Source organism: Equus caballus, chromosome 23, assembly GCF_041296265.1.
Source record: "Equus caballus isolate H_3958 breed thoroughbred chromosome 23, TB-T2T, whole genome shotgun sequence".
NCBI lineage: Eukaryota > Metazoa > Chordata > Mammalia > Perissodactyla > Equidae > Equus > Equus caballus.
In genome coordinates, this window is record NC_091706.1 from 48,792,843 (window position 1) to 48,805,203 (window position 12,361).

Here is a 12,361-nt window from a genome sequence, read left to right on the forward strand (position 1 = left end):
TTTTTCAAGTGTGATAGAAATAGGTATTTTAAAAAGTATATATATTTTTATATATACTATGTATATGTATTAATGATGATGTAGAAATAATACAGAAGCTCATAAGTAGCCACATATAGGTGGGGATTTAAACAAGACTATGTAATGACACTACATGTAGAAGTGTAAGTATTGCATTAGTTATGCATATTAAATTTATGTAGCCTTTTACGATTTATAGGATACTTTCACATCTGTTGTCTTACTAGACATGTGAATTCTAACTAGAACTGTCATTTATTCAACCCCAAAAGTGGGTGACTTATTTGATCTTCAACTTCAGTTTATAAATATGTCACCTACCTTCTGCCTGGGATTCTTGTGAGAAAATAATGAAAGATGTGTCCCTAAGGAAGATGACTTAAAATTGCAGAACTTTTCTTTCAAATTATCCATATAAAATATAGAATACTAAGACTGAAATTTTCCTATATAAATTTTACCACATACCAGGATCTTTTACTATTGTATATTTATTGTAAATTCTCTAATTGCTTCTCTCGCAGATTTTCAAGCTTTATTGTAAAATCTCTTATTCTTTAGTTTCATCCCTGACTTGTATGCCCATTGTAGACTTGCTGGTTGTATCATTTTAACTTTATACTTTCTGTGGCAACCTGCACAGTTTGATCCACTCAGCAGTTACTCAGTTCTTGATTAATATAGCGTTCTAGTTGTCACATTATAATAGTAGGGCTGAAGACAGTGCTGTTTCCTTTTCCGACATTAGTTTTCATGCCCTGAGATGTTTTACCCAATTTATCACAATCTAGGAATGTTTATTCAGAAGTTACAGGCAGACAGCAGTAAATTAAAAAAAAAAGTTAGAGATGCTTTTTTCCTGACCTAGGAAATGTAGCTTAGTTCTTTATAACACTTGTGTTGTTGTCTTGCCTTTCATTTTGTAGGGCTAACTTTTACACCAAATTGAATTAGCCATTAGCTTTTAGTCTGCAGGAATGTGGATCCATACATATTTCCCATTAGACAAAAGAAAATCTATAAAAGCGATATCCCCTGGGGCTCAGTCTTCCTAGCTGGCCTAATGGTCTGAAGCACTGCTATACTGTACCCTCATGAGAAGGAACTGTGTGGGATGATGCCCGTAACATCCAGAAATATTAACTGGAGAGTTGTGCCCATTCTTTCAGATAACTTTAACTTTTGTGCTATACCACATTTATTTATTTATGTATGTGTTTATGGCGAAGAAGATTGGCTGTGAGCCAACATCTGTTGCCAATCTTCCTCTTTTTTTTTCCCCCTGCCCAAAGCCCCAATACATAGTTGTATAGCCTAGTTGTAAGTTGTTCTGGTTCTTCTAGGTGGGACGCCACCCCAGCATGATGAGCAGTGCTAGGTCTGCGCCCAGAATCCAAACTGGGGAACCCTGGGCCACCGAAGCGGACTGTGAACTTCACCACTTGGCCACGGGGCCAGGCCTCTAAACCGTATTTATTAATCAAATATTCTGATTCAGGGAATTCATGTTACAAACTTTATATTTTTGAAACTATTACTGAACAAAATTATAAACTTTGTATATCTTGTGTAGTTTAAAATTAGGGTTTGGTGAATGAGACATTCAATATTTAGGTAGCCATATCGTTTTCATAAGTTTTGTGGTTTTTATTTTTAAAGAACTTCTTTTTCAAAATAGACCTCCACTGATGATGGTTGCACAACTCTGTGAATATACTAAAACCCACTGAACTGTATACTTTAAAAGGGTGAATTATGTAGTTTGTGAATTATATCTCAATAAAGCTGTTAGTTAAAAATATTTCCACTGCGCAAAGTTTTATCATAGGTGCAAACTAATAGAAGTTCAATTTATATTTACAATTCATTTTTAAAAACGTTAGCCTTAATAAACATTTAAAGCTTTAGATGTATGAAATTATGTGACTTAAAAAAAATTTGTGTTCTTATTCAATAGTAATACATGTTTATTATACACACTTCAGAAACTATAGATAAGAAAAAAGACATTTAAACACATATGTTTTTAATATTCATATCTGCCATGTATTCTATCCCTAAGCTTTCCCTCTACTTGGTATCCTTATTTTTCCTGCTAGCTTTCATGAGTAGTAAATACTTTTTGTGACCATCTTAAGAAAACAATCAAATGTAGAAATATCTTCTTATAAGAGTAGTTTAGTGAAAGCATTGACTTTTTTTCCTGGACTATGACAGTTTTACATGAAGGTGAGCAAAACATCATCTAAAAAGAAATACAATAAATATATTGCAGAATAGCTTTTGAAATACAGTCAGTTTTGGATTTTGTTGTAAAATTTTGCTTTGAAACATTTTTGATTTAAAGTGAAAACTCAAGATCTTTGATAAATCATAGTGTGGCATTGGTTCTTGTGTAGGTGGAATTTTTTTTGTCTTTTTAAAGACTCTCATTATCATATTTAGCACTAACTTTCTAACAGCTAAAATTGTTCACAACACACTTTAAAGATAAATGCAGTATCAGGCTTTGAATATTTTTTTTTTGTAAATATTAAGACCTGAGTACAAAATGAGGGCTGTGTTGTGGATTAAGTGAAATATCTCAAGGCTGTGCTGTTCTGATAACTGAACCTGAAGTGACCTTTCTCAGACACAATTACAGAGCTGTATGTTTTTCCTTTAATTTCATCAGGGGTTTAATTAGTATACAAATAAAACTTCCCTTATCTTCCTTTCTACCTAATTGGCTTGTCTTCGCTTATATATGAAGTATGTGAAAGTGGGCTGTAATTAGGGTGACCGTGTTAACCTTTTTTCCTCAAATGTACTGTTGCCTAAAGGCCTCAAGGCCTAAAAACAGTGCTTTGGATTATTGCTTTGCAATCACTATGGCTGTCCCATAGGTTTTCTCATGAGCAGAAGGGCTTTGGGTGCTGCAGGTTCCCACTGCTTAACAGGATCTTCATTCTTCTCCCCACTAAATGTTTATTGATTATCTCGCTGTTCCAGGCTCAGCTTCCAACAACTTAATATCAGGTGACAGTCAGGAGAGTTCTCCAAGTAATTAGAGTTGAGCATTGGGGGAACAATTAGGAGCAGAGTTATTAAACTTGATTTATCCTATTCTCTCCTGAACAGTTTCTTGGATATCAGAACATCACACTTTCACAATCTACCCTCGTTGAGAAATTAGTGGCTAACCTGCTGCTTATCATTGTTGCCTTGCTGCCTAGAGGCACACCCTCTTGGTTTCAGTCATTCGGTTAGAAATATTAGAGTCCATAAAGTTTATCATGGGTTTTAATTAGATAAATCTGAACAGGAGAAAAGAAAAGCTGAACTTAAAATTTTATATATCTGCTATATAATATATATTATGTATGGTGTAGGTACATATGTTTGTATATGATATATATGTGTACACATATGTAAATACATTTTTCTTTCTTTAAAGCTCAGTGTTAGGATTTCTAAAGATTCTATTTTTGTCATCAAAAACAAAAAAGGTGATTATTAGGGAAAAGACATATTATTGAATCACTTTCTATGTCTTGGTGTTTTGTACACATCTCCATGAACCTTAGGATCCATTGATGTATATAGACTCCATTGTGATGTCCCTCAACTCTTTGAAATGAAAATTCTGTGTCTATAAGTTATATGACAACAATTATCCTTTTTTCAAAAACTATATTATCTCCTAATTTTCTTTCTTTTTTTTTTGATAAAGATCAGCCCTAAGCTAACATCTGCTGCCAATCCTCCTCTTTTTGCTGAGGAAGATTGGCCCTGAGCTAACATCCATGCCCATCTTCCTCTATTTTATATGCGGGACACCTACCACAGCATGGCATGCCAAGCGGTGCCATGTCCGCACCTGGGATCTGAACCCGTGAACCCTGGGCCATCAAAGCGGAACGTGCGCACTTAACTGCTGTGCCACTGGGCCAGCCCCCTATCTCCTAATTTTCAAACCAAGGAAGTGTAATCCATATCACTTTGTTTATACCACTTTTTGTTTATTTTCTGTAATTTCAGTCTTAAAATAGGCTATTCTGCTACTCTCTGAAATAGTGCAGGCTTTAGAAGAGGTTGGTGGCTCCCTCCCATTGCCCCTGAGAGATGAAGATAAAAGCCAGAGGAAACAGGAAGATTTAGATCATCGTAAAAATTCTAATGCTGTGAGTTTTATCTTCTTTGAAAGGGTATCGTAGGATTCCTGAAAAGTCAGTTGTGTTTTACAATGATTCCAAGGTCATGTGTTCTCTCAGATTGGTGAGCTGCAATCTGGACAAGGCTGGAGACAATATCTTGAACACTCCTCACAAATATAAACCTCTAGTCATAAGAGTTACTGAGCAAGAGAATTTGAATGGATTGGCACAAATCTATCATTTCTGTTGGAAAAAGAATTCAAGCTTTATGTGTAACTGGTGGTGGATCATTAGTTTTATCTTCACATTTGAAAAATAGCGGTTTTCACTCCCTGAAAGATGTCAGACATACTGCCTTTAAAAGGATTCAAATGATGGGGCTGGCCCCGTGGCCGAGTGGTTAAGTTCGCGCGCTCCGCTGCAGGCGGCCCAGTGTTTCGTTAGTTCGAATCCTGGGCGCGGACATGGCACTGCTCATCAGACCACGCTGAGGCAGCGTCCCACATGCCACAACTAGAAGAATACACAACTATGTACCGGGGGGCTTTGGGGAGAAAAAGGAAAAAATAAAATTTAAAAAAAAAAAAAAAGGATTCAAATGAGTTTTACTTTTTTAAATAAAGAAATCTCGTGACACTTCAATGCCTTTAAATATCTTAACATTGGCACAGAATAAGTAGGTTTAGCATGGCTTTTAAAAATCTATTCTTTGTTGTCTTTTTAAAGTTGGTTTGAATAAGAGACTGTTTCCATCATGGGATGTTCTTGATGTTCTGTTAATAATAAAGATTTAAAATAAAATATGATATCTAATAAGTAGTCACAATTTGCTTATTTTTAATTTTTTGACTTGTGTTTGATAGCAACTTGACTGTTTGAAAAGTGAAATACTCAATTTAAAAACTTTTAACATTTTTATATACCTGATTTGACTGATGATTTCTTTCAGTTTACTAGCGCTTAGACTGAATTAATTGTTTTAGCTCTATGCAGGCAGCTTGAGTTTTTTATACTACCTGTTGTGAATGCATTAACAGAATACTATTAGAAGAATTTGAAATCCTCGCATTTTGGTTATTTTTTACTGGATATTTGAAGCATCGTTGTGTTAATGTGTGGCTAAACTCTGAGCAAGAAGAAAAAATATTATGTGTATGCAATCAATTATTTAGTTCACTGTCTAAGAAATTTAATGGAAAAACTGTTTGATAAGCTCATATTGTAGAAACTTCATAGGCAAAGGAATGAGGCTTTTAGTGCTAAGGGATCCTCTGGTCCCTATACTGTTTTACATCCTAGAATTTTAAATGAGGTCTAGAAAATATTCCTTTAAATTGTGAGTTTCTAATTCTAAGACCTTTAGCCCTAAAGTTCCAAGATAAAGTTGTACACGTGGATCTTGAGATTTTTGTGCTAGGTGAATATTTCAGATTAAAGCAAATAGCAAATATCAATCAACAGATTTTATACTTCTGTGACCGGGAAAATATTTATGGGATATAAATAATTCCAAATGCAAGTATTATTCAAAACTTTCTCTGTTGAAACATGTTAATCACATTTGTATTGCTATCCTTGACGTGAGAGTTATTTATGGGAAGTAAGTGAATTTTATTTTAGAGTCTGATTTGTTTGTTCACCGATACATCTATAGCCACCTAACTATTATAGATATATTTATAAAGAAAGCAGTGGTGCTATTAAGTCTTGGATTCCCCATTCTCTTGTAGGTATTGCAATCCACCTTCGTCTCAATCACATACACACTTTGGGCATATGATTGTTCTTGTTTTAAATAGATTCTAAATTTCATATGCTTTCACCCGTGAAATCTTTGTTTTTTTAATCATTAAAAGAAAATGCAACTTGAGATTTTTATAATCAGATGTTTTTACAAAGAGTAAAATTTATTTGCCTGGCAGTATGTTAAAAAATAAAATAGAATTGTATTTTGTAGCTAAACATTTTTCAAAATCTTAGCAGTTCTATCATTTCTAATTAGTAAGTATGTAAAATTTTTGCAGAAAATTTGTTAAACCTTGATGTGTAATGACCCAAGTCTACTTCTCAGTCAGTCTGTATCCTTCTTTGTTTAATAGCCTATGGCATAAATTGAAGTTAATTATCAGGGCTGACAAGTAACTCTGTTTTCTGTCTGCTTGCAGAGCCTCTCCGAGGCAAAGATGGAGCTGAGAAGAAAAGATCAATCTCTGCGTCAGCTCAATAGACATCTTACCCAGCTGGAGCAGGACAAGCGTCGACTGGAGGAGAACATCCATGATGCAGAGAGTGCCCTCCGCATGGCAGCCAAGTGAGCATTTGGACCTTGGGGAGATCACTTAAAACAGACAAAAGATCAATTCTTACTTTCATGCTCCGGGTTTTAGCCCTGGATAATACAGTGTTAGAAAACAAAAGTACAGCTGTCTTTCTTTGAAATTCTCTGATATATCCTCAAAAAAGAAAACTCTTGACTCAATATACTAAATGTATATTTTATTGAGAGACTTCAGAAAAGCATAAGTTTCTGTATAACCTTTATGTGTACTTTGGGCTCTGTTGTAGTGTTACATGTTTGAAACTATGTTTTCATTAATATGAAATGTAAGACTCTTTATTTGAAAGTTTTGCATAGTTTCTTCTATCACATATTGCTCATCCCCTTCTGTCCTACTGCCCTCCAAGTTTTGCTCTGTGTATATTATAGTATACTAATATTGCAAGTAACATTTCCATAAGGAAATGTTAGTATACAATCAACATGTGTATCATTGGATCTTTTTAAGTGCAATAAAAACATATTCATCATGGAAAATTCATTTCATTTTATAGCTGTGTATTCTAATATGTTAAACAGAAAAAATGTACAGTTTTCAGAGTGGGCAACGATGTAAATGTGATGAGAGTGTTTTTCCTTTTACCAGGTAATCAAGTTGACATACACTGTGAAGTTCAAATTGAACAGTTCTCTTGGGTATTTTTATTTGTGCCCCACATCAAATTTTATGGAATACTTTAAGACAGTCCTTTGTACAATAGCATGGCTTAAAGAAAATCTATTTATGGATTAAACAAACGCTTAATTTTAATAAACTCAGTGATTTCTAAATTTGGAACTCTGGATTCCTGTACTTTCAAAAACATGTATATTAATTAAAAATTTTTCTGAGACAAACTCTCTTTTTAAGCATAAAACATCATGAAATATGAATTTAGTCTGTAAAATAAATCACGGAACAGAGAATTTGCAATCTTAGGATATCCACAGCTTTGCCAGTGGGCTTGGAAAATCACTCATAGGTAATGAAAAGATGAGTTTATACAAGGCCAAAATACTGGCATGTTTCAATTGCCACCAGTAGTTTTTTTGAAAATTGTAAAGCTCTATAACATTGCACCACCATATTAGATATATGTAATTGTCATTTTTAAAAAATATAAGTGTGACTAAATCAGCTTTTTGTTGTCACTGTTTGGTCTTATTTTCCCAATGTCAAAGGAGAAGCTTAGCCTAGGTAATTTCTAGTGTGTCTTATAGCTCTGAAAATTCTGGGATTAATGAAAACAAGATTAGAAAACCTCCAGATTCATATTGTGTCTTCAAACCTTGCTACTAATTCAGGAATTTGGCATGTGTATGATCTGTGATCATGGATGCATGTTCTTATAACACTAAAGAAAGCTAATTTGAAATTTGGAGAGCTAATACATTATTTACAGTTCTCAATTTATAATTTACCATTAAACTTTTGTCTTCAGCATTTTCATTCACACTTTTTATTTCATTATTTAGGCTAAATTCAGTATACAAAGTGATAGAAGAAATTAGTAACTTTGCATAGCTCTAGTCAGGGTCATAGAGGATTTTTGTGCAATTTTTATAGCATAAAAAGTCTATGTAGAAAGGAAAATATTATTTTGCCTAATATGGTCATTTATAAATATATCACCACCACTAAGATTTTAAAAGTTTTGTTCATTATAAACCAAAAGAATAAAAGTTTAGCCTTTCCAGCACATTTTAAATCAATAATGTAATCATAATTTATTTTTTTTTTCTTTCTTTTTCACTTTTTTTTAACTTTGAAGATATCCTTGAGATTTCCCGCCTCTAATTTATGGCAGGCATAACTGAAGATATGAGTTAAATATGAACATATTCCAGTTAAATATGAAAATATGTTTAAGTTTTACACTTTTAGAAGGAGTACAATGATAACCAGCCTTTATTTTTCAATAATAGTGACTTATGCTAAAATGTGTAACAGTTGTAGTAAGGCTTGGGTTTTACTAACACCTAATTTTTTATTTTTTTATAGAGACAAAGAATGTGTTGCTAATCATATGAGAACAGTAGAAAATATGCTTCATAAGGTACTGTAATTTTTCTTACATATTGTTCAATTTATATTATGACACAGTTCTCCTAGTCATTATTTTTATCAACTGCAAAGTACTGTAATTCATTTTATACTTCTTTAAAAATAAATCAACAGAAAGATTCTTTTAAATGGCTGAAAATGTATTATACAATGCTGTATTGCATAGCTATTTTTCAGAATTCACTTTATGTACTTAATAAAACTATGAAAATAGTGGTTTCCCCAAACTGGTATAATTGCACTTGAATTATTTGTGGTCTTTGCTGCATGAACCAGAGGTCATTAAGATTCTTACATGTCTCATAATAATAAAATGTTTGACCACATCGTCTAACCTCTTACCACTCCTAAATCTACTATCCTATATATGTATATGGAGAGACATAATGTATTGTACTTGGCAGTACTCATATACCTTAACTAGGCAGTAATGTTTTTCAAGTTGTAATTTACCTTCTTATAAGAATATATTCTTAAAGTAGAAAGTTAATACATTTAATATGATTATATTATTCTCAAATTTAATTACTTCTGTATGCTAAATTGACTTTTAATTTGTAGTGATGAGCACCATAACAAGGATAACATGCTATTACTAAAAACTTAATATATTAACTAACTATGTTTTGTTAGCATTTCAGATTCAATGTTCTCACTATTTCATTATTTAAAAATAGAGAAATTTATTTGTGTGTTTCTGTTACTGTCTAATAGGCAATTTGTTGAAAATATAAATACCTAGTACTTTTAAGATATATGGGATTTATGAATGAATCATATTTAGAATAATTTTGTGAATCAAATTTGTTATATAATATAGTTTGTAAATCAATTAAAAATACCCTAAAAACTAACCTTTTTAAGGAGATATTAAATAAACATGAACAAACTAATATTTAATACATTTTAACATTTTAGAAACACCGGGCCTCTGTATTCTTTTAGATATTGAAAGTGATTAGCATTATTTCATAATGCCAAAAGCATTCTGAAAAAAAGATCTAATATTCTGAGTGCTGTTTTTTTTAAGTAATATTTGTTTGAAACTATGATGTCTCCCCCTCTCCATTTAAAAAAGTGTAACTAGTCAGTATAGTTTAAATATAGTCACATCAAATCTGTATATGCTAAAAATCTGAAATTTAAATTTGTAGGAAAAGAGACATCTTTCATTAGATTTTTTTGTACTTGGTAAGACTTTGGGTAGGAAAAATCAATTGTCATATATATGGCATACCTTTTTATATAGTTAACTTTGCCTTTGAAATCTCATTGTTTGTTCATCTTCCCAGCTGGAGGAAAAAAAAGTGGGATAGCAGCTGTCTTGGACTTTGACATCAGAGAAAAACCATTATCAATATGAAATATAAATGTTGTACCTTATCCGTTCCTTATGAGAATGGCAAAATATATTTTTTAAATATAATAAAGACTGATTGCAACGGGACAGTTATATTCACACAGCTCTTCAGTTGCAGTTCGTCTTTGGATTTGCGTGTCTTATGGAAAGACGGGCGTCCGCAGCACTGGCCTGCAGTCCTCTAGATCTGCTTTGCTTTCTGGCTTTCTTTGCCTTCAAATTTAATAGTTAATTATTTTGATTTATGTATTTGGAATTTTCTAATTATATAATGGTTTTTAAATTGTAAATTACTTTTCAAGCTTGAAGTGAAAATTTAGGAAAGGTCGATTGATTATTGGGCTAATTCCCTTTTCTGTGAAGTTTGGGTGAGAAGGAATTGGTGATAAGGAAGTGGCCCAGGGAGTCCCTCTGAAGCTCTCAGTTGGTTCAGCCCACCTGTCCTCATGCGGGAGTTCACAGGTTTGCTTTTCTGGCCACCTTGGGCCGTGCAGTGGCATTTCAGTGTCTTGGAGAAACTAACAGTAGTATAGAAGGAGGGTCTAGGCTCTTTCATGGTGCTGTAAAAATGGTTGTGTTTACATCCAGACCCTTTAGCAAAGTTTACTGTACACAGTCAAATAGTATAGCTATTTATATTTCTCAAGCACATGTGTTTTCACATCAGTTGTTCTAGAATAAAACTATTTTTTACCTTCTGAGTTGAATTTTAATACTAACTTCTGACAATAATCAAATAGAAAAAACTTGTTTTCATGTTAACATTGTTTCTTTTCTAACATTTTAAAGAACTTAAACTGAATGTCTTTGTTTTTAGGAAAAAAATTACATTTTGTTAATGTTATTAGTTTTTAAATTTGACACGTTGCATTCAACTTTTCAAATCCTAAAACTGTATAATACAAAGCAGTTGACTAGATATTATATTTTAAGTCTCATTTGGGACTGATGCTAGTATTTAATAAGGAAGGCCAGTCATTTTCATTTAAAAGCATATATTTTTCAAAGAAGCAGAAGTTTTATTTTAATTGAATTTAAATATATATATTTTATTATGCCCATTTTTAATGTAAGTCAGAAGTTAACTTTTTATTAAGAAACTTTTTTTGGGCTAATTTCAGGTTATTGGGATTAAGAAAAATAAGAACAAGAGAAAACAAAATCGTCATCACAACTTTTCGTGAGGTGCATTTTTCATACAAACACTTCTCTATTTAGTTGAACTCTCAACTGCTTTTTCTATTTTGCAAAAACCATAACTATGGAACTTTTTAAAAAAATGACCATTTTAAACTGTACACTTCAGTGGTTTTCAATACGTTCACAATGTTGTGCAACCATCACAACTCCCTAATTCCAGAATATTTTCCTCACCCAAAAAGAAACCCAGTAGCCATTACACAGTAACTCTTTATACGTCCTTGTCCCATTTTGTGGGTTATCCTTTTACTTTCTTAATAGTGTCTTTTGATGCACAAAAATTTTTAGCTTTGATGAAGTCCAATTTTTTTCTTCTGTTGCTTGTGTGTTTGGTCTTATTTCTAAGAATCCATTGCCAAATCCAAGATCATGAAGATTTTCCCCTATATTTTCTTCAAAGATTTTTATACTTTTAACTCATATTTAGGTCTTTGGTCCGTATTAAGTTAATTTTTGTGTATGGTGTGATGTAAAGATTTGACTTCATTCTTTCACATGGCTATCCATTTATCCCAGCACTATTTGTTCTTCCCCCTATTCAATGATCTTGGCACCCTTGTTGCAAATCAATTGACTATAGATGTATGGGTTTATTTCTGGACTCTCAATTCTATTCCGTTGATCCATATGCCTGTCCTTACATCAGTACCACACTGTTTTGATCACTGTATCTTTGTAGTAAATTTTGAAATAGAGAAGTGTCAGTCTTCCAATTTTGTTATTTTTTCAAGATTGCTTTGGCATTTCAGGGTTCCTTATAATTCCATATGAATTTTAGGATCAGCTTGTCCATTTCTGAAGAAGAAAGCAATGGGAATTTTGATAGTTAGGCATTGCATTTATAGATCAACTGGGGAAGTATTACCATCGTAATATTAAGTCTTTTGATCCATGGGATGTCTTTACATTTAGATCTTCTTTAATTTCTTTCAACAATGTTTTGTAGTTTTCAGTGTACAGATTTTAACACCTTCTTGTTTAAACTTATTCCTAAGTATTTTATTCTTTGTGATTTTCTTAATTTCATTTCCTGGTTCTTAATTGCTAGCATATAAAAATATAATTGATTTTTATATGTTGATCTTGTATTCTGCAACTTTGCTGAATTTATTAGGCCTTACAATTTTTTTGTGTATTCTTTGGGATTTTCTATATATAAGATCAGGTAAACTGCAAGTAAAGATAGTTTTACTTCTTTTTTTCTAATTTGGATGCCTTTTATTTCTTTTTCTTGTCTAATTGCCTGTGCAGGACTTTCAGTA

General features: G+C 32.5%; 1 protein-coding gene across 13 annotated transcripts in view; it reads left to right on the forward strand.

Annotated features, from left to right (window-relative positions):
- Positions 1-12,361, forward strand: part of CCDC171 (coiled-coil domain containing 171) — a 293,940-nt gene that overhangs the window by 201,091 nt on the left and 80,488 nt on the right. For all 13 annotated transcript variants that reach the window (XM_070248923.1, XM_070248931.1, XM_023627387.2 and 10 more), the window contains 2 exons: positions 6,323-6,468; positions 8,477-8,531. In XM_070248923.1, the coding sequence (XP_070105024.1) occupies positions 6,323-6,468; positions 8,477-8,531 (201 nt within the window). The remainder of the gene's footprint in view (positions 1-6,322; positions 6,469-8,476; positions 8,532-12,361) is intronic.